Here is a 22,299-nt window from a genome sequence, read left to right as displayed (position 1 = left end):
TTCAGTCTTCAGTGCTAAGACTGGCCCTCAGGAACCCCAGGCCCCGGAGGTAAGAGAGGAAGCCTACAGAGAGGACGACTTTCCCTTGGTCGAGGAGGACTGTGTGAGGGATCGCTTAAGCGATCTGGATGTCCACAAATCCATGGGCCCCGATGGAATGCACCCACGAGTGCTGAGGGAGCTGGCGGATGTCATTGCTGAGCCACTCTCCATCATCTTTGAGAGGTCCTGGAAGACAGGAGAGGTGCCCGAGGACTGGAGAAAGGCCAATGTCACTCCAATCTTCAAAAAGGGCAAGAAGGAGGACCCAGGGAACTACAGGCCGGTCAGCCTCACCTCCATCCCGGGAAAGGTGATGGAGCAGCTTATCCTGGAGGCCATCATGAAGCAAGTGGAAGAAAAGAAGGTTATCAGGAGTAGTCAGCATGGATTCACCAAGGGGAAATCATGCCTGACCAATCTGATAGCTTTCTACGATGACATGACTGGCTGGGTAGACGAAGGGAGAGCTGTGGATGTTATCTACCTTGACTTCAGCAAGGCTTTCGACACAGTCTCCCATGATATCCTCCTGGGGAAGCTGAGGAAGTGTGGGCTGGATGAGTGGTCGGTGAAGTGGATAGAGAACTGGCTGAATGGCAGAACTCAGAGGGTTGTCATCAGCGGCGCTGAGTCTAGTTGGAGGCTGGTGACAAGTGGTGTCCCTCAGGGGTCAGTACTGGGCCCAGTCTTGTTTAACTTCTTCATCAATGACCTGGATGAAGAGTTAGAATGTACCCTCAGCAAGTTTGCTGACGACACCAAACTGGGAGGTGTGGTAGATACACCAGAAGGCTGTGCTGCCATTCAGCGTGACCTGGATAGGCTGGAGAGCTGGGCAGAGAGGAACCTGATGAGGTTCAACAAGGGCAAGTGCAGGGTCCTGCACCTGGGGAGGAACAACCTCATGCACCAGTACAGGCTTGGGGTGGACCTGCTGGAGAGCAGCTCTGCGGAGAGGGACCTGGGTGTCCTGGTGGACGACAGGTGGTTAACCATGAGCCAGCAGCGTGCCCTGGCTGCCAAGAAGGCCAATGGGATCCTGGGGTGCATCAAGAAGAGTGTGGCCAGCAGGACGAGGGAGGTTCTCCTTCCCCTCTACACTGCCCTGGTGAGGCCTCATCTGGAGTACTGTGTCCAGTTCTGGGCTCCCCAGTTCAAGAAGGATGAAGAGCTACTGGAGAGAGTCCAGCGGAGGGCTACAAGGATGGTGAGGGGACTGGAGCATCTCCACTACGAGGAGAGGTTGAGGGAACTGGGCTTGTTCAGCCTGAAGAAGAGAAGGCTGCGAGGGGACCTTATAAATGCCTACAAATATCTGAAGGGTGGGTGTCAGGAGGATGGGGCCAAGCTCTTTTCAGTGGTGCCCAGTGACAGGACAAGGGGTAATGGGCACAAACTGAGGCACAGGAAGTTCCGTCTGAACATGAGGAGGAACTTCTTCTCTCTGAGGGTGACGGAGCACTGGAACAGGCTGCCCAGGGAGGTTGTGGAGTCTCCTTCTCTGGAGATATTCAAGACCCGCCTGGACAAGATCCTGTGCAGCCTGCTGTAGGTGACCCTGCTTCGGCGGGGGGGTTGGACTAGATGACCCACAGAGGTCCCTTCCAACCCCTACTATTCTGTGATTCTGTGATTCTGTGAACAGTCTGACTCAGATTTTTTTTTTTCAAGTTTACATAAATTAAAGCCAGAGCCAGGGCAATCCTCAAAATCAGTAAGAAGTTTACTTTTCAGGTTAAACATCCAGAATTAAAAGGAACCTTCACCACTAATGCGGAAAAGGAACATGCAAGTACTTACAGTATAAACAAACCCCTCTTTTCTATTGCTTAAATTGCATAGTATAAAACAAAGTGCTGAAGAGCAATGTACACATGCATTAAAAAAGTGAAAGTGCTGGAAGGAAGTGGAAGAATCAGCAGGTGGGAAGTGGCTGCAATTTGAGGCTGCAGCTTTTGCATCCTGCACTCAGTGCAGTCATCATTTATTCAGAGAAAAGAGTGAAACATCCCGGAGGCTGCGCAGGCTGGCGCTGATGTCACGCCTCTGCTTCAGATCGCACCTTCCGGTGTACTGGGTCACGTAGCTTCCAGGCACACGTCCCCGCCGGGACAGGATATCCACCATGTGGCTGAGCTTCGACCGGATGGTGGAGTAGTGGAATTGCCTCTCTTTGTGCAGTTTTTGGAAATATTGTGCCCTGTGACTGCTAGAGTATTCAAAGGACCGGAGAGATGACAGCGAGCTGGTGGAGCTTGCGAGAGAGCACTGCGATGATGAGGAAGACAGCGATCGTAGGCTAGAACCTGACACAGCCATTCCAGACAGAGAAGATCCTTCTTTTGACAGCTTCCTGTGAAGCAGTGGTGTTTCTGTGTACTCATTTTCCTTCGTCTGTGTCACTGCAGTCTTCAGCAAAACTGAAGTCTGGGTGCCCGTCACTCTAGCAGCGACAGAAGTCTGAGTGCCAGTTTCTGCCGTTACAGCACTGGTCTGCGTGGCAGCGTTACACGCAGTCACTACAGGCTTCTCTTCCCACGGGCCGGTTTGAGTCGATGCGCTTTTCCGTTCCACTATGGCCTCTTGATTGCTGAACCACTCCTCTCCACAGAGCCAAGAATGCCCCAGGTGATATGGTTTGCCTCCAGGAGTAACTTCAGCCTGATCTAGTTCTTTCAGGAATTTCTTTGGAGTACTAGACAACCTGCCAAATTCTGCTCTCAAGTTGTCCTCCACAGTATATTCTTTAGGGGACTCTGTTCTGCTCACCAGGTGATCAAATATCCCACTGTTCCTGCAGCTGGATGGCCGCTTCGGGCTGATGGGCATCGACTGGGCATAAAGAATCCTGAACTGGAGGTCAAAGTGTTCAACCACTTGACCTGACAACACCAGCAAGTTACTGCTGTTCAGCTGCCCGTCGGACCACGTGAAACTATTGAAAACAAACCAAGACTCACAGTTAATCTCCAATGCATTTCAACACATACAGTTACAGTTAGCAAGGCTCAGTTTAGAAGTGCTGTGCACAAGGACGATATGAAGTCAATAGATTATCCACTCTCTCTGTTTCAAGAAGGTGATAGTCTTCCTCAACTACGTATTAGGAAGAGCTCTATTTAGCCATGGCCAAGTGCTCTGCTAGCAACAAGTTGTGTAAACCAGTTTTCCAAGGCCGTTTCCAGTTCTGCATTAGTCCCACTCGGACTCGGCTAGTCTGCTTGCCGTTGGCATTCGTTAATACCAGGCAGAAAGCACAGTGAATACGTCCTTCTTGCAGAAAGTCCCCCTTTCTGCAGCTTCCTCAGGCACCAGCAGACCGCAATACTCACCTGTAGGAGCCTGTTGTCACTCTAATGCCATCAATCAACATGAACTTCTCATGGACTTTCCCAACAATTTTGGCACCCGACCTCATGTAGTATGTGTTCCCAGTGAGAGTTCGAACTCTCAGCAGCTGTTTCAGAAAAGAAGGGAAAAAGTAACATCAGATGTAAGTTAACTTCCAAAACATTTTGATTAGTCATTTTACCTAAGAGCAGCTACACACACTGTGGAAGATAGGAATGACCTGAACTTCCTTACATGGTCTGCGTGTGAGTGTTACTAGCTGCACAGTGCTGAATTTCTGTTAGATTAGAACAGTCTGTGGAGGGAAGAGCCAGTTCTAATTAATCACTGCCCACGAAGCCTGGAACGCTTCCCCATCCAGAGAAACTCTCACTGGGAGGGGACATAAGCCCGTCCAAACCAAGCTGTAACACAGTCAGGTCTGCTTATACTCAGAGGAATGAAGTAAATCACCTGGGTCACATCATCCAAACAAGTTCAAAAGAAATCAACTATGTATTAGGAAAGAAAGGAGATGTTACCAAAGCTATACCACCCTTGAGCTTCCCATGTCTGTTTTCCTTAGCAAGCAGTTCCTCGAGCCAAAGAATAAAGCTACATAGGTCTTGCAAAATTAAATGCTGAAAAATCGCTGTTGCTTCAGGACAGGGATCACAGGTGCGCACCCCACCCAGCACACCGGGGAGCTGCACAGCCTGGCTGTAGCTCCTCCACACAGGTAGTGCAGGGCAGGAGTAGGTGTGCCTTTTCTACCCAGTTTTCACTGCATTTGTGAGCAGTTCCACATTTGTATCAGTTATCACACAGACAGGCTGCTTTAGTCTTTTGAGAGAGTCTGGTGTTTTATAGAAGGGTATCTTGGATATCCATAACCGTTAGCTGTACCACTAAAGCTAAAAACGAACCCCACCCACCCACATTTAACACTTACACTTTCCTGCTCAGGACAAACTCCCAAGTTCTTGCACATTTCCAAAAAATGGGGTAGAAAGTCCTGGTCAAGTAGGATATAGACAGGGACTTTGCGGTTGTTATAGGCATCCTGAAGGTCACCGAAGATATCGATATCTGTGAAGGAATCCATCACAAGGGCAATCACCTGCAAGAAAAGTGACAACACTTGTTCAAGAACTTTATTTTACACAAGGCCAGATCACTGCTTCCTCCAGCCATTTTCTCCTGCTGCCATCATCAAGGCCAAGCACACATTTCTTTGTCCTGCTGCGTAGGCCCTGGCAACTTATGAAAGATGTCTGCATTCCTGCAAGGTTTCTGTAAATTCACTGTGCCCTGCAAAGTGTAAGCCTGCAGAGGTTTTTCCTCACATCTGCTGCTGCTTTTGGACATTTTCACAGCATGCTTTCTTACATGATCTCCTGTAATTTTTCTTTTTGCTAACACTGGGAAAGCTATCACAGCAGAATCAGGAATCCAGACAAGCCGTCTCCGCTCCCGGAGTGGCATGCCTGCTCCAGTTAGCCACTGCCTGCAGGAGAATTAGCTCCAATGGCCTCCTCACCGTCACAGCTGAGCATCCCACAAACCCCAACCGTTTTCTCTTCGTGTGGCAGGAAGGGAATGCTATCCTTGTATAAGTTACCAAGAGATAAACTAGTGTTGTAACAATGTATAAACTGAATATACTATTACCAGACTCTCACAAGATGTATTCCGAGTTTCTACCCCATACCTTCAAAAGAGATCCTTCCATTCCCTCAACAGCTCTTTACAGCACGCAAGCCCTAAAATGGGAAGATTTTCTTTCAGTGGGCCAAAGACAAGACCTACATTTATGAAGTTTCTCCAGCTAATGCACAGCTGCACCACAGACTGTTTTGATGCTAGAATTCTCACCCTTCAACACCAGGAACACACGTTGCCAGGCTGGACGGGGCTTTGAGCAACTTGGTCTGGTGGAAGGTGTCCCTGCCCATGGAGGGGGTTGGAATGAGATGAGCTTTAAGGCCCCTCCCAACCCAAACCGTTCTGTGATTTGTGTGGGAACACAAAGGCATAAAGGATTTGGCTTCATGACTGACTTTTCTATTCTCTTTCTCTTAGACCAGTATCAAGGACAACGATGACACAACCGCTGCGGGTACCTGGCACCTGCCCTTATCAGATACACAAGGCACCCACGCGCCGCTGCAGCATGCCCAAGGCACACATACCTACAACAGAGCTGCTCTGTGTGGCATCGCCTGCACGCAGAGGAAACATTTCCCACAAGAACGGGCTCAGCTTTGCATTCACACCTATGCCCTGCTCCCTGAGGGACTGGCTCCACATGGATGAGTTCTTAGGTGTAATACACACAGGCACATTGCTGTTTCTGAATAAAGTTAATTTATGCTTGTGCTTAGGTGTATCCTGTTCTTTTCTCCACCCTATCACTTGTCTAAGTGGCAAAGAAAGATTAAAAAAAAAATGCTTTTGATGAGACCACATGAGTAAGAAAATAACCCCTGAAAACAGAACAATTCACACCAAACCCCTTGGAATCTGTAGTGCCTTCAAATGACTACTCAGTCAGCAGCACATTCGAGTTTTAATCCCAGAATTCGCAGCTGAAAAAGAAATACACTTTTATTCACAATGAGCAAAAGTACAGTTACTTTTAGAGGAGAAAGAGAAAACCCTCTTCTCTACACTCATCCATTCAGGACAGCTGAGAAAAGATATCAAGAGCATCCCCTTTCGCCTCTGAAGCTAACCGCACGTGAGCGAGCCCAGAAGGAACTACACAGCGTCTGAAGTTTTCCCGTTCCTCACATTAACCCAAAGAGGTCGGACACGATTAAGCAAAATCACACAGCAACCAATATTCAGTAAATTCTAGGGGTTCAAAACATCACTTTGTGTCCACAAAACCGCTCTTTGGATCAGGCGTGTACGCAGAACAGCTTGCCTGGCTCGGTGCGAGGGAAGGCGTTCGGCAGGATGCTGCAAGCAAGAGCACTATGAACACGTACAGCTTTGGGGAGAAACGGAGGTTTTCATGGAGTTTACTGGTCTCACCTACCCGATAAGGATCCTCCGAGAACAGAGCTTCCTCCGTGACCGTTCCTGGCCAGAGGCCCATCGTTCCCGTCATCCCCACGCACACCCCACGCTCAGCGGCCGGTTCGGGGTGCGCCATGTGCGAGCAGACATCACGCGCAGAGCCGGGCTGCGTCACCCGCCCGCCCCGAGAGGAAGCGGGACGTTTAAACCTTGGCTAAGCCAGGGGAATGGCTGCCAGGGAGCAGGGCGGGTCCCTCCCGGGGGCTGCAGCTGGAAGCGGGACGTTTAAACCTTGGCTAAGCCAGGGGAATGGCTGCCAGGGAGCAGGGCGGGTCCCTCCCGGGGGCTGCAGCTGGAAGAGGGACGTTTAAACCTTGGCTAAGCCAGGGGAATGGCTGCCAGGGAGCAGGGCGGGTCCCTCCCGGGGGCTGCAGTCGGAGCCTGGGAGCTCAGGTAACGCAAAGAGCAGCGCAGAACAGTTCGAAGTCAAAACGCCGCAGGATTTTTAAGCCAAACGCTGCGTCAGATTGGAACTATTGACTCCCATAGGAGGGAAGGCCTGCTAAGAGCAGGTCTGCACATTGCTTGGGGACAACTAATGAGAAGAAGTGAAGAACGGAGGAGATATAACCACGGGGTTATCTCTGCAGACAACCTTCGTTTATAGAGGTGGCCTTTTTCGAACCTTCAGGGACAGCAGGAGGCTTCTGCAAGCGAAGCTGGCTTGCAGAGCACACCAGGGAGGAACCTCCCGCCCTGAACGAGGGAAAGATCCGCTTGAAACCAGCGGCGGTTCGGCCGTGAGCAGCACCGCTGGGGCCGGGGAGCTCTCGGCCCCCCTGTCTGGGGCACGGTGACGGGAGAGCGAGGCCTCAGGGCCGCAGCGGGCAGACGCGCGGCGGCGGGGCCAGCCCCGCTCCCGGCCCGCCCGCCAGCTCGGCCTCCCCTGCTCCGCGGGGGCTGGAGAGCCACACGGCGGAGGCGCGCACCGATCCCGCTGCCGGATCGCGCCCCGGGCCCGCTGGAGCGGAGCCCCGAGCAGCGGAGCGGGTCTGCCCGCGGCCGGCCCGCACTCACCTGCCGCGCGGAGCGGAGCTGCCGCCGCACCGCCTCCTTGCAGCCGTAGGGGCTCTCCCCGCCGCCCGGCTGGAAATGCGCCTCCACCCGCGTCAGCCCGCGGAAGGCGCCGCTGCCGGGGCCCGGCCAGCCCAGCTCCAGCGCCGGCGGCTCCAGGTCCGAGCGCTCGGGGAAGTAGGTGAGCGAGGAGGCGTCGAGCGAGGCGCCGAGCGAGGGCTCTCCCGCCGGCTCCGGGGCCGCGGCGGGCGGCAGCGCGCCCCGCGCGATGGCCTGCACCTCGGGCGCCGAGAGGAAGGGCGGCAGCCGCTCCCGCCGCAGGAAGGCCCGCAGCGCCTCGGGGCCGCCCGCCACCAGCTCCTCCAGCGCCAGCCGCCGCGCCTCGCTGTACGGCGCGGGCGGCCGCGGCGGCCAGCGCCCGGCGCCCTCCTCCAGGCACTGCGAGGGGTTGGCCATGGCGACCGGGGCCCGCCGCTGCCGCCCCGCATCTTTATAGCGGCTTTGAACCCAAACAGCGCCGCGCCGCCGCCGCCACTGGGGGAACCACGCCCCGCCCCGCGCCCCGATTGGCTGCGCCCAGGGCGGCCCCGCCCCGCCGCCCGCCCGGCCCCGCCGCAGGTCAGCCGAGGGGCGGGGCGGGGCCGTTCCGCGCCCGGTCGGGGCCGGGGGGCGCGTGGCCGCGGCGGTGCCCGGCGCTGGAGGCCGCACGCCCCGGCGCTCCCCTCCCCTGGCCGAGGCGGCCGTTCCGGGCTGCCCGGACTCCACGCCGAGCCCCCGCGGTGCGGCTCCCGGGCCTGCCCCGCCGCCAGCGCCGCCGAGGCCTCGGCCCTCGCTGCAGCGCGGCCCCGGTCCTCCCGCCCCGAGGGCCAGGGCGCTGCCGCCTCCGCCCGACTCGGCCCCACCGAGAAGGGCCCCTTCGTGGCGCGCCCCGCGATGGCCGGGCCTGGGGCCTCGCTCCGGCCTTCCCTCTCGTGCCCGTCGCGAATCGCCGCGGGCCGCTGAGACACACCGAGCCCCAGCTGCCCCCCGCCTGGATTCGCTCCCCGAGCCCCTTCCTGGCTGTACTTGGAGTGGAAAGAGAAGCGCAGACGTGCAGGCAGAGTCCCAAATGTTAACCAACAAAATAAAACTCAGTGGCATTTTTGTATTATTAAAAGAAATTTAATATAACTTTTAAATTAAAAAATTCGATCTCTATATTAAAGACACGGAGTCGGGTGCTAATACTGTCAGACATACCCTTTTGGCATGAGTTTTACATACAATCTCAGATTTTATGCATTGCTTCAACATGTTAAGAAACCATCTTCTCATACTTACAGTAGCAATAAAGTCAATTCCGTACAATATCAAATATCCTTTTTTTAAAAAATGTTTTAAATATATTAGACTCTGATTGCCAAAATGCCATTTTATACACAAAGCTGCTAATACAATATACAGTTCTTACATTATTTTTTCTCCACATAAAATACATTTCGTCAAGTTTTATTTGTACATCGCTTCCTACTGATCGATGGAATGATGAGTTATTGCAGAAGGCTTGCCCTCGGTCGTTGCTATCCCGTCCATGCAGCAGCCGCACCGAGCAGCAGCGGGGTCACCCCCGCTCCCGGAGCCCGCGCACACACCGCGACCCACGGGCTGAAGCCGCAGAGGTGGCAACGCTCAGGCTGCATCTGCACCGCTTAAAAACCCGTTTATCTCCCCTCCGGCTGCGGGTGGAGATGGCTGCATTGGTGCAGGTTTGGGAGCAGGCATCTCGAGCAACGCCACCTCTACTGCAGCTACCGCAGTTGAAATATAGCAAAATACTCCAGGTTGTAATTGTGCCGTGGGAGATGTTGCCTGGAGAACCCAGTGGTAGTCAGATCGTGCGGGGGGACTGAGAAGTCCGTTGCCAGTTTGGCCAACATGAAAATAACAGAATAAAGCTGAAGAACAACTGGGAACAACAAATTCTGTTGTACAGCCACAGGCAAAACAAAATAAAAATGTGAACGCTAGCTGTGCTCCGCAGACCTTGCTGCGACAGGTGCGTTCTGGGTCCTGCCTGTAGAGAACTGCTGTAACAAAGCAAGTCAACGCGATTTGTTACATCAGCACGAAGACCCTCACATTTCCTTTCTGTGTATTTAGGAGGAGAGAAATCGGGACCATGAGAGAAATGAAAGAGCAAAGAAAAACTTCAAAATCTGTTGTGCTCTGAACTGTTTTCCCCTTGCAAAAGAGCCTCCACGTTAAAGGACACCACTGTACAGTCACCGCAGACCTTCCAGAGACCGGTTACTGAGTTATCTTCAGCAAGTATGTTAAGGCACAGAAATGTCCAGACGTAGGGAGAACACCTTCCAGCAGATGGACAACAGTTCATCCGTGGCTCACAGGAGACCAGTGCTACTGCCTTCTCCGTTCAGATATTCCTGTTTCATGGTACTGCCGATTTAGTTTCAGAAGAGAAGTTTTGACTAAACAGAGCTCCGAGATAAAAGCAAAAGGTCACTAAAAGAAGCTCTGATGCCATCTGGGAGCTTGTAAGTGCTTTCAACCCCACGAAATAAGACCCTGCTCAATAAACCAGAGAATTCACTGCCTCCACTGAGCATTGCACCGATTCATTATTGTATTGCCCTGCCATGCTCTTCTCCTTCCCTAGCAGGGGCTCCTCATCCACGTGGTTCTTCAACCACACCTGCAAGATGGTACAGAACCACATCAGCTAGAGTCAGTTCTTCCCAAAACTGAGAGGGTTTTAAGATTCTGGAGTGCCACAGAAGTGAGACTAAGTGGGCTAAGATCACATCACTTGGTACGTGAAATACAGATCCAGGTCTGACGTCAAACAGACCCCAGCAATGGTACCTAAGCCCTGATCTAACCTTGCAGTGCTGGGACTTTCTTGCCTGAGCTCCGTGAAGCAGAGACACTATTTTGAGAGACATCCTTTTTTTTTTTTTTTACATCTGAAAAAAACTCTCTCAACATGGAAAGTAAAGCTGCTCTCACCACCCAGTTAGTTTGCTAGGAACAGTATGACTTCAGCACACAGGCAGGTTTGGCAAGCAGCAGGGTTATCCTCATGTGCAGCTCTGCCTACAACGGACCCGTCAGCACATCCACGTTCTCGAATCTTGGCGTAGTCTCCATGGACCACCGCCTTTGGCTTACTGCTAACAAAAGCGGGACTCTAATCTGACCTTGAATCTGTACTTAGATATTTATTGAGCCTAAAAACACTGAGCATAGCATAAAAAAACCCCCAACCAAATCTTCCTCTAATAAGCCAAGAGCTAGATATGCCAGTCACAACAAGATTTCTAGTTTCTACAGCTTTTTAGCAATATTAAGATCCAATGAAACAGCAAAGTGCCTTCTGCTGTGTACCTCTGAGCTTTCCACTGGGATGGCCTTTAAAACACATACATATAAAAAGCCATGACTCTTATGACACTGCTAATTTTTATAATAAAAAGCCTTATTCCTAGAGGTAGGCTCCTACAATACACATACAAGAATACCTGTGTGTTTATTGTTCCCCCAAAAGCCTGTTTGTCCCTACAAAATAGTTTACCAGAAGCAGGTTAAATATCCACTTTTCAGAACTGCTCATCCCAGCCGTGCAACCAACAACTCTGCACGCAGCACAAGCTGCCAGCTCCTTCCCTGAGCGTATTTGCCAGTGCCCCGCAGGCAGTGACCGTTATATCCAGAGTGTCACCAACACATAAGCATGAAGCCATCATAGGTCACTCTTCAACAGCTTTTACAAGTCCCACTCTGATGCAACTTCAGCCCACAGCCAGCGGTAGGTAAATACTCGGCATGGCTGTGAAACATATCCTGGAAGACGTATCAATTACTGACCCTCCTGTGGGAAGAACTGATTGTATTTGATCAGACACCACTAGCTTTCAGTGAGCATGTTAGCTTACAGCCATAAAGCCAGAAGAGCGGCATTTCAGCCAATTTCACAGTTACAATACAAAGTCCAATTAGGGGGATATTCTGTAATCTAGAACCTGTAAGATCTTTTGCCTGATAGTAAATCAGTTGTTGGTTTGCTCAAGATCACGGCTAGAGTAATGAGTCCCTGGAGTTTTACACATAAACAGAATGAAATACCAATGGACTAAAAGCTGTCTGTCTAAAACGAACTGGCTTCCGACAGCTTTCATCTATTAACAACTCTCAGTGAAAGCAAGCCTCAAACCGCCTCACACTATGGCACTCGACAGTCTCCTTTCCGTGTGCGTGGAGTTAGGTAGGATTCAATATACTCAGTAGCACAAAATTTGCTCTGAGAAGAAGCAGGGCCCGACGCCTCCTTCCCCGGGAGGAAGGGCATCAGCTGGGCCCCAATTTCACACCGCTTACAACCTAGCGGATAGCGGCACCAGAACTTGCTACACTGAGTCCAGAACTCTCATTAGGATGGATGTGGAGAGACAACGCCCACCACCATGGGAGAAGAGAGGCATCGGACAGATCACCTCCCCCTGCTCAGTGACAGCCAGGCCACGCTTGATGTTATCCGGAAGAATTTTCTTGAGGTAATAAGATGACCCACTGTTAATCACACAGAGATGAGGTAAAGTCTGTCCAGTCACCCAATCATCTTCATTCTACTAAAGAATGACTTTTAAAATCCCTTAAGTCAAGCACGGTAGTATTTTCTAGTCGCGTATTTAGCATGTGCATTTCAGTAACGGAGGAAGCCCAACTTCTCTGAATGTTTCAAAACACACAAAGAAACCCCCTGCTCTTAACTGAACTGAGGCTTTAAAAAAAATCAGGTCAACTGCTACCATTTTCTAATCTGTTCCTAAAACTGGTGATGGAAGAGAATCATATCTTCAGAATTCAAAAGAGGAAACTGTCAGCCTGGTAATAACCTGCCAGGTCCAAAAGTGTTTCCTGCACGGCGGGGCTGTGGTGGTGACACGCAGCCACCTCTGCTGCCTCGAGGAGCTCAGAGCACCAGAAAACATCCAGCTCCAGCGACGGGCTAGATTTGATGGGGAGCAGAGGGCAGCACTGAACAGTCACTGGCAGCCAAAGGCAACTTTTTCTAGCCTAGAACAAATGAAAGGCTGCGAGGATTCACAAAGGGGGAGTGTACACCTGAAGTGCGATACGGATGTCTAACAGCCGCCGGCTAAGAGGAAAAGTGGTGGAAGCTGCATTTGCTGTTGCTTGGCTGAAGCACAACAATGTGAGCTGGATTTAATCCACTGATGGCTTACAGACACCCAAACAGGCTTATGTTTTCAGAGTTTGGAATTTAAACTGCCCGAGAAGACACATATTCATGCGGGCAAATAGCCCCTCTGTGCACAGAAGGGTTGAAGATTTATAGTTGCTTCTGTAGATACAACTCGTTAACTCCACTGCGGCCGGTCCCTCAGAGCGGTCTCCCACAGGGCACTCTCACCCGCCCCAGGTGCACAAAGCCTTGACTTGCTGAAGAGCGGGTGCCAGACCCCCAGGTTACGCCGCGCTGGCGTTTCTCACGCAGTCTGCCAGAGCTAACACGAACTACACCAGAGCGCTGGCGTGCCACCGCTCTGCGGCAGAGGGGCTCTGGAAGCGCTGCGTGGCACTAGGCGACTCCCTTATACATACAGCCATCTAAGTCTGCTTCTGACAGCTGCTAACCACTGCTGGCGACTTCAGCATGGGAGCTGGAAAAACAAACAAACAATATATCCTGCCTTTCTGCAACACTCAGCTACCAAAGCAATGATTTAACATCTATTTACCAGCCAAAGACTGCAGGTTAATGCAAGTGTTTTAACATCCAGGAGATCAGAAACGCTTTCATGACGTTTCTAGATTAGTGTCGGCAAGCCTTTGCTCCTCACCCCACCCAAGCCCTGTGGTTCTGGAAATCCAGAAAAATCAGAACGCAAAGCATGCTGCCCCTAGTATCTGTGTTGAGCATACAGAGTAAATGAACAGAATCAGTAGGAAAGTGAGATCAGCACAAGTCTTTTCAGTTTTAACAAATTAAGAGTCTAAGTAGTACAAATAAGATTTTTAAATTACTTATCCCAATATAGACCTTTGTCAATATTTTATTGCAGTAAAATCCTATTGCCAGGGCCCTTTATTGCAACATCAGTTTTAAAGCCTATCAAGTGAAGCCCGTTCCAGGAGAAGTTCTGCTTAAAACCTGATGGCAGTCTGCAGTGACACGAGCAGCACAGGACCCAACCAGTGCACAGCTGTTGATGGTGAGCTGTCCCTGCAAGCAGAGAACAGCGTGCAAACTTCCCAAGGCAAGCGCAGCATCTACGCTTGCTTGTTGCTCAGGCCCTGTAAGTGCTGGATCCAGCTGTACGACAAACAGCTCTGTCCACTCCTGCAAACCCCACGGGGGGGTTCATCTTCCCTCCAGGGTATATGCTTCACCCAGGAGTGAAAATTCAGGTCTGAACTGTCACCTTCCAGAAGCTTCATGACTTACAGCAAGAGGCTCAGATGCAAAGATTTTAATTCAGATCCTTTCTTCGTTCCAAGGCATCCCATGACTTCCCAAGGATGGGGAGACAGTGTGCCATACCCAGGGAGCAAGACTAGGGTGACTCTTTTCACATCATACTGATGCGCATCCCTTCCTTCCCCAAGAGCCTTGCTCCACCTGCATTACTCATTCGACTGCAATGGAAGTAATTGGCAGGGTAAAGTACAATTCAAGATGAACGAGGCCGCCGCAGTCAGGATGTCCATAACCAAATTCTCCCTTTGGAATGCAACCAACCTGGCCGCTGCGATGGATCCAGCCAGCCCACGCATGTCTTGTTTCCTCTGGGGTGAGAAACAGATGAGACTAGGAAATTCTGCAGCACCCATGCACCTTCTCTTCCATTTCCTCCATGGGAGCTTTGAATTTCAAGAGGGGTGGATCACCGCTGGACACTGTGTAATACACTGAGGTCCCATTGGAGCTGTAGGGAGAAGTCCTGGATCCGATTAGGTGCGACTTGGCCTCAGCCCCGTTCTCGGCAACGCCTCCCATGCCGCTGCCGAAGTGGGTGCTGAGGAAAGGGTGATTGAGGAGTTTGGCTGCAGCCCGCTGCCGCTTAAGGTCGGAGAGCGTTTGGTGGTTGTGCTCCTTGTAGGCACCCCAGAACTGCTGCGTGTCGGGGAGCCCCGGGTTGCCGTAGGGCAGCATGTGGCCGGGGTTACTGTCAGGGTCAGCGTGCATGCTCCAAACGTCCCCGTTGGAAAAGGTGTACTGGTAGGTGCTGGCAGATGCCATGAGTCCATTCTGGAGGGGAATTTCAGAGTCACATTGGGTGCCTTTGTTTGCTAACTCCGGAAGCAGGGAAGAGTTCTCCAGCACTGAATTCTGTAACAAAAAGACATGAAATAAGAGCATCTTCCCCTTTCCCTCACAACACAGTTCATCCCTGTGACAACTTCTGCAGCCTGCTCACCCTAAGCCCTTCCACCAGACAGGCACCGCAGCACAAACATTGAATTCGCCCACTAACAGGACCCTACAACGCTGTGAGTCCCAACCAGGAGCTGGTTCCCAACGAGGAACATGGGACATTAACTCAGGAGAACTCACCAAGAAAAAAAAAAAAGATAGATAAGCACATTAATACAACATGATAATAACTGAATTAAAACCAAATAACTGCAAACCAAGATTACAGTCCTTTTGTGACTACCAGTTTGTTAGCTGTAAAGGGAAATGCACACATGATTTTTTCCAAACTTCCCAGTTCACTAGGGCCATATCTCAAAACTCTGCAGCTGTAAATCCAAAACCATCTTTCCTCGCGTGTGGAATATCCCAGCTTATACCAAAGGAGAATTTGGTCTTTCGCTTATATCTGATGGATGAGGTTTACAAATTTTTCAGTCACCTTCCATCCCAGGGCACCTCTTGCTATTGAGCCCGCGCTACCAGCCCTCCTTGGTGACTCCCATCATGCAGGAGAGATTCCTTACGGGGTCTGTGTTCTCCTGGTCAGACCGAGTCTCCCCAATTTCTCCAATGAGACCTGAGCTTCTTCCTTCTTCTGCAGCCCCCAGCTGCTGCCAGAGGATGGCCTCCTTCTCGCACTCCTTCCTGTAGAGGTTGGTTCGGTCCGAAAGGCTGGCCCTCCTCACCACCTTCCTGCGGGACAGGGAGAAGGGGCATCGCAGCGGTGAGCAGGGCACGACCTTTCCTCTTACCCTGCAGCTCTTCTCACCTCCTCCTGGCGCTTCTCCCACTGGAATGGAATGCAGTTCAGCTTTCTGGCACCCACGCAAAGCACAGGCACTAGTGTGAGTATTACAGGTGGGAGGATTTTTAAGAAGTTTTCAAGTAGTGCTGCAAATCTGCATTAGAGCTCATACAGCTCACCTAATGGGTCTACTCTGCAGCCAGTGGAGAAAATGTAGAAGGAAAGGACCCAGGGGCTGTTCAGGGAGTTTTGTGGTCTGCAGGACGGCTTTGGTGTCTGGTAAACATCTTAAAGACCTCTACAAACTGTGTCTGCGCACAGTATCTTGGCCATGAGACATATTATTGAGAAGCTCGACTTAATTTCATTTGAAGCACTGATTCTCAGAGACCAGTATCAGTGGTTTAACAGGGTGAATTCTCACCAGCCGGTCCTCTGTTCGGAGCAGTTCCGAAACCACAACAGCGCAAAGCCACTTTCCCCACAAGAAACAACACCTCTTGCCACTCTTCAAAGGACTTCTGCCTTCAGCAACCGAAAGGCAGCTTCTGCCTCTCAGGAAGGGCAGATGGGTTGTCCTCCGACTGACCGCAGGGTGCTCTGCAGCCAGCCTGGTGGCCACGCTAACGCCCGGGTGACCCCAGGGACAACACACTTACCCCCGGCTGCCGGTGCTGGAGGTCCTGCGACTCAGGGAGGACTTATGCCTCATCTGAGACTTCATGATCACATCGTGTTTGTGTTTCAATTCCAGAAGTAATACTTTGAATTCCTCCTCTTCACACAGATCTACGGCACACACAAACCCAGCCATTAATCAGAGGGTTCAAATGTAGTCTCACAGAATCACAGAATCACAGAATAGTAGGGGCTGGAAGGGACCTCTGTGGGTCATCTACTCCAACCCTCCTGCCGAAGCAGGGTCACCTACAGCAGGCTGCAAAGGACCTTGTCCAGGCGGGTCTTGAATATCTCCAGAGAAGGAGACTCCACAACCTCCCTGGGCAGCCTGTTCCAGGGCTCCGTCACCCTCAGAGGGAAGAAGTTCTTCCTCATGTTCAGACAGAACTTCCTCTGCTTCAGTTTGTGCCCATTGCCACTTGTCCTGTCACTGGGCACCACTGAAAAGAGCTTGGCCCCATCCTCCTGACACCCACCCTTCAGGTATTTATAAGCATTTATTAGGTCCCCTCGCAGCCTTCTCTTCTGCAGGCTGAACAAGCCCAGTTCCCTCAACCTCTCCTCGTAGGGGAGATGTTCCAGTCCCCTCATCATCCTCGTAGCCCTCCGCTGGACTCTCTCCAGTAGCTCTTCATCTTTCTTGAAGTGGGGAGCCCAGAACTGGACACAGTACTCCAGATGGGGCCTCACCAGGGCAGAGTAGAGGGGAAGGAGAACCTCCCTCGTCCTGCTGGCCACACTCTTCTTGATGCACCCCAGGATCCCATTGGCTTTCCTGGCAGCCAGGGCACGCTGCTGGCTCATGGTTAACCTGTCGTCCACCAGGACACCCAGGTCCCTCTCCGCAGAGCTGCACTCCAGCAGGTCTGCCTGAAGCCTGTACTGATGCATGGGGTTGTTCCTCCCCAGGTGCAGGACCCTGCATTTGCCTTTGTTGAACCTCATCAGGTTCCTCTCTGCCCAGCTTTCCAGCCTATCCAGGTCACGCTGAATGGCAGCACAGCCTTCCGGTGTGTCTACCACACCTCCCAGTTTGGTGTCATCAGCAAACTTGCTGAGGGTACATTCTAACTCTTCATCCAGGTCTCCTTAACGCCATATTACTAACTGCGCCTTCTCAGTATATACAGCTAAAAATGCTAGGAGGAAGAGAAAGGAAATTTAAGCAGAAAATGCTTAGGCACATTAATCTCTAAACAAATTAGAGGAGGCAGAATTGTTTGGACACCTAAATCGGAGCAGAAAACAAGAGCTGCTGATCGTGATGGGGGCTCAGCTTTGCAACGATCCCACTGTTGAGCTAGGTTTTGTCCCATCTCTGCAGCATGCTCTGCCTTTACCCGTGAAAGGGTGAGAGATACAGTGACCACTGTATCAATGCTTCAAGATGGGAGAAAAATAAATTTCTGTAATTATCAGACTGCAGCTCCCCTGAGAACAGCACTTTTACTTAAGCCTCCAAAGCAAAAAAGAATATAGACAAAGGCAACACAGATCAGGGTACAAGATAAGAACTTTCAACCTTCAAAACAAGGATGCATAGATTTTTCAATTAAGGCTCAGAAAACCTTTTGCCAAAAGAAAATGTGGCACCAGGTTATAATGCATGTGGTCAGATGCTAGCACTTCGGCATTTTTACTTCCAGTCTGTTCCAAGACTTGCGTGTGCTTTCTCTTTCCTCTCCAGCCCCTCACAGCTCACCACATTTCACTGCGTCAAGGCAACGTTAGACACCCAGGTCTTAGGGCGTTTTCAGAAGGAACAAAGGAGGCACTTTAAAACTTCAGTCCCCGTTAAAGTAACTGCAACTTTGATTCTAAAGACACCTGAAAAATGAAGTTAATGCTTCTGAAAGCACCATGTCAAAACTCCAGCAGGCTTAGGGGGAAAAGCTTTTCTCAGCGATCTCTTTCTTTTAAGCTTGGTAAACTCACCTATTGGCATCTCATCCAAAGACGTCCTGGCACTCAGACTAGCCCCATGGGACACAAGCAACTCAGCCATCTGCATCTAAAGAAAGGGAAAGAAAGCCAAGCTGACAGAGGTATTTTAGGCAATCGCTTTCCTCCTCAAAGCTGAAAAGTTGGAATAAGATAAGAAGCAACGGCATTCGTGCTCAACTCGCCTCAAATTATTCTGGTATGCGTGTGATGTTAAACATAGTTCCTGTGATTCAACTGCACAGACATACTCTCCCCAAACTTTCTCATCAACAGGTTCTTTTTGGAGCCCCAAGGACACTGTCCCAAGAGTCCAGCCCTAGTACAGATTTCTTTAATTGGCAGAGTACGCCCCATTTTGTCCAGGCAGAAAGAAATGTCACCCTCATACATGACATTTGCAACAAAATCATTACCTGTCCCCAGAAGGCAGCAGCATGAAGAGGTTCCCAGCCATCCCAGTCCTTAACATCCAGGCTTGCCCCCTGGTCAAGAAGGACTTCAGCTGCATGCAGATAGCCATTGGCTGCAGCTATATGCAGCTAGGAGACAAGGAACAGAGCATGAGCCACCTGCAAGGACCATGAATGGTTTTATACAACAAATTGCAGTGGAATTTCTTGGATAATGTCTGAGGCTAGACCTGGACAGGCAGCACATTTCATATTTGGCAGATGCTATCAGGTCAAAAGCAGGTTGCTCCTGTTACTAAAACTCAGTATTACTTGAACGTAATTCTGTTTGGAGATGAAACTGCTTAACAGTTCCTAAAGCAAATTACTTATATGGGTTAGAAAAATAACGTTTTCTCATTTTAAATCAATGGGTCTTAAGTGCTTCCCAATCTGTAGGGAAACAGCACCATCAAAACGCAAGCCTGCAATAGAGACCATCACCTACTGTAAACGCTGCATTCCTCATGCCAGAAGAATATCTCCTCTTCCCTACTTAAATGCTGGGGACGTGATATTTTTGATCACATTTTCAGCCTGCTTTAGTCAGGACTCCCTTCATGCAAGTGCACTTCCACTCACGCTGTAACTGTTTTCACCATTTGAAAATCAAAAACATTTCAATCCTTGGCTACTTCTAGTTAAGGCAATCTGATTTTTCAGATATTGGCTTCCAGCTACAACCATCACTTTGAAGACATCAATAATAGTCTCCTTTAGTCCCCCACGACACTTCATGTCTCTGAAGATTTTCATAATTGCGGTCTGCTCTCATATCTCTGAGCAAAACATTGACCTATACACTGCTCAGAAGGTATGAACTCCACTCAGAGCTCATCCTAGTTCAACTGTGCTGAAGAGGAGAATTCAAGCTTCTTTTCAAAAATTTCCATGTGGATTCCACCACACAAAGTTAAATCCTTATCTGGAAATAAATTCTGATGCTTTCTGGAAATTCTATTAATTTCTACATAAATCTTATGGCACTGGGTCATACCCTCTATAGGCCGTATGAAATAACAAGAAATCACTTGGGGGTGATATAAAAAGGGAAGCCAAGAGGTCTGCTTAAATTTATGTACATAACCCTTCTTCAAGGGGAAAACGCATTAAAAAAATAAGCTGCAATAAAAGCTTTAGTCATCCAAGTTTATCTTGGAGGGAGCCTGTCCTCCCCTTATGTTTCGGGCATGTGCTGTAGGTGACAATTTAGATTAAGAAACCTGAATGCACTGCCATGGTCTGGCCATCAAACAAATGTCACCACATGGCCTGGATATCAGTTATGCGGGGACTCAAGCATGGAATAACCAAGGCTGTATGAAAATCCCAACATAAATGACAGCATTACTGAAGTTTCCCTAAGTTGAGACTGCTGTAAGCAAGGATTTAAGATCCACATTTGCAGGTGAAAAAGAAGGGAACAGGGCTAGGATTGTTCAGCCTTCTTGGTCCCTGTCCTGCCAAATCAGATGCCAGCTTGCTCTGTGCTGTACACGTGTCCTGGGCGCTCTCCTCTGCCCAGAGGCAGATGCCATCATACGTGAAGAAACACAGCACTCCACCGACTCCGCATGAGCCAGACGCTGTGCCAAGAAGGAAGAAGAGGAGGCAGAAAGTCTCCAGAGTGCCTGACACCAGATCCCGCTCCCATGAAAACCAGAGGACTCTTCTGTCTCCTCTGTTGGAGTCAGGGCAGACTGCAGGACTAGCGAGAAGCAAAACGTTACTGGGAGGTCGTTCCGTCCCATTTCCTCGGAGGTCAGCACAAGTGCTGTGTTCTGCAACTGTCCACCACAGGATTTCCTGCACCTTTCTTTGGTACCAGCCACGGTCAGACAGGACCCAGGAGCTCAGCAGTCTTGATGCAGGACCTGAGCTGCTGGACAACTGACAGAGCTCAGGTGAACAAGGGATTCGCTTCCAAAAGCGCAGGGTTAGACACTAAGTTATGTCAGCTGTACTCATGGACAGAGCCTGTTCCTACCTGACAATAAACTAAACCAGGGAAAAAGATCCAGATAGCTTCCTCACTCTTCTCAGTGGCTCGTATGTGTTGAGTTTGTATAACTCGTGCGCCACAGGGCAGGTTTCATAACCCACGGGCAAAAGCAAGGCAAAAGTGAAGCCGCTGCAGTTTCACTCACCAGTGTAGCACCTTGGGCATCAGTCCTGTTTAGGTCTTGTCCAGTTGCAAGTATGTCATGAATGTCACAGATCATGACCTGCTCCGGAGCAGCCCGCATCTCATTGATCCTTTCCTGTGTAATTCCTGTTAAAAAATTCAGAATTAGAGAGAGAAGAGTTGGAAAGGGTCTTTGTCTCCACTGGCTGAGTAAAATTGCACTTATGATTCCTGGTTGGTATGACCTCACGTCCTTTCCAGAGTCTATGCAGATGAGGGGATTCACAGCTGTCCTTCACCCTCCTCATTATTTAGGAACTGGAGAAACTAGACAGAGTCAGGTTCCAAGAAATTATGCCAGGCTGCAGCTCTCTGCTTTTCTCCAGAGGCAAATCAAGAGCTGAGAAACAAGGTAATTTTTAGTATTACGTTGACCCATTTTTGCATTTTACATGAACTCAGCCTCCTTACCTTGATAGGCCATGCAAGTCTCAATGACATCCAGAGTTGGCTCATCTTCACAGAGGTCATACGGCATGTTCCCATCTGCGTTTACTGCCAACAAGTCTGCTCCACTGCAAGGAGAAGGCAGAGTTACACAAGGACGGACCTCAGACATCCCAGAGCAGACAGTGCCAAACACTGGGATAAATGCTTAGCAGAAACTAACTGGGGTTTAATAGTTGCCTAAATATCACCAAGATTTGTGTGAGACAAGAAAGACGTGAAGCAAAGCCATGGAGCTATGAACAGGGAAGATGAATTCCAGAAGTGGCTGAAAGGCAGCGTGCTATTCCTCCTTCACGGGCGGTGGGCACATGAACCACTGAGCCGTTCCTGTCCTCTCCCGACCCTGGCACTGGACAGACCGACAGGTTGTCAATGAGGGAAGCGATTTATTTGCTGAATTTCAGGATAACAATGCCAAGCAACTACCAGGTGCTTGTTATCTGGGCACCTGGCAGTCCTTCAGTGAAAAGTTCGGAAGGACCACAACAGTTAGGAAAGGTACGGGCTGAATGGTGGAGGGAGCCTTCCATCTAGCCAAGGGCACACTGGCAAGAAAGAGTAATTAAAAAATATCCTGACAACTGGTGAATTTTTATTTCTGATTGTCCAAAAGTATTTCACTAAGTGCGTTACTGACCTCCAGGAGGTCACTATTTGGAAGCAAAATTGCCAGCTAAATTGATCATATAGTAGAGCACTTCCATCAGCTTCTGAACTGTGCCATTTAACTAGCTGTTAAATAGTTTCAGCTGAATTCTGATTTACCTTGATAGTTACCAGCCTTGGAAGGACAGCAGAGAGTATCCATTTGCATTTAGATTCCTGTTTATTTATTTTTTCCCCTCTGCCTGAGCAGAGCAAACTACATTGAAATTCACATTTGCAAAGTACCACCGTTAGTTTAATCAGCAAATAAAAAAGCAAGGAACTGGACATC

The 22,299-nt window shown here is 50.2% G+C and overlaps 2 protein-coding genes across 2 annotated transcripts in view; both read right to left on the bottom strand.

Moving 5' to 3' along the window:
• Window positions 1-1,789: 1,789 nt before the first annotated feature.
• LOC104336871 (protein FAM83D) lies at window positions 1,790-7,926 on the bottom strand. Its single transcript, XM_075438595.1, has 4 exons — window positions 7,474-7,926; window positions 4,325-4,492; window positions 3,375-3,499; window positions 1,790-2,977 (listed from the first exon to the last, which is right to left on the bottom strand). The coding sequence occupies exons 1-4, from the start codon at window positions 7,924-7,926 to the stop codon at window positions 2,023-2,025; spliced, it is 1,701 nt and encodes a 566-aa protein (XP_075294710.1). The 3' UTR covers window positions 1,790-2,022.
• A 712-nt stretch (window positions 7,927-8,638) lies between these two features.
• Window positions 8,639-22,299, bottom strand: part of PPP1R16B (protein phosphatase 1 regulatory subunit 16B) — a 68,102-nt gene continuing 54,441 nt past the window's right edge. Inside the window, exons 5-11 of the mRNA XM_075438778.1 lie at window positions 21,324-21,427; window positions 20,875-20,999; window positions 18,692-18,817; window positions 18,270-18,345; window positions 16,313-16,442; window positions 15,433-15,601; window positions 8,639-14,821 (exon numbers count right to left, since the gene is read on the bottom strand). Of these exons, the coding sequence (XP_075294893.1) occupies window positions 14,300-14,821; window positions 15,433-15,601; window positions 16,313-16,442; window positions 18,270-18,345; window positions 18,692-18,817; window positions 20,875-20,999; window positions 21,324-21,427 (1,252 nt within the window). The 3' untranslated portion in view covers window positions 8,639-14,299. The remainder of the gene's footprint in view (window positions 14,822-15,432; window positions 15,602-16,312; window positions 16,443-18,269; window positions 18,346-18,691; window positions 18,818-20,874; window positions 21,000-21,323; window positions 21,428-22,299) is intronic.

This window comes from Opisthocomus hoazin, chromosome 18, assembly GCF_030867145.1.
Source record: "Opisthocomus hoazin isolate bOpiHoa1 chromosome 18, bOpiHoa1.hap1, whole genome shotgun sequence".
In the NCBI taxonomy this organism is placed as follows: Eukaryota; Metazoa; Chordata; class Aves; order Opisthocomiformes; family Opisthocomidae; genus Opisthocomus; species Opisthocomus hoazin.
The sequence above is the reverse complement of the archived record's forward strand: the minus strand, read 5'-3'. Positions and strand labels throughout refer to the sequence as shown.

Bases quoted from the DNA above. Each gene is read 5' to 3' on its own strand.
- LOC104336871 (XM_075438595.1), bottom strand. From the start codon at position 7,926: ATGGCCAACCCCTCGCAGTGCCTGGAGGAGGGCGCCGGGCGCTGGCCG. The intron at 4,493-7,473 runs GTGAGTGCGGGC...CTTTTCTTGCAG, and splicing joins AGCTCCGCTCCGCGCGGCAG to GTGATTGCCCTTGTGATGGA. The intron at 2,978-3,374 runs GTGAGTATTGCG...TGTTTTCAATAG, and splicing joins GTGACAACAGGCTCCTACAG to TTTCACGTGGTCCGACGGGC.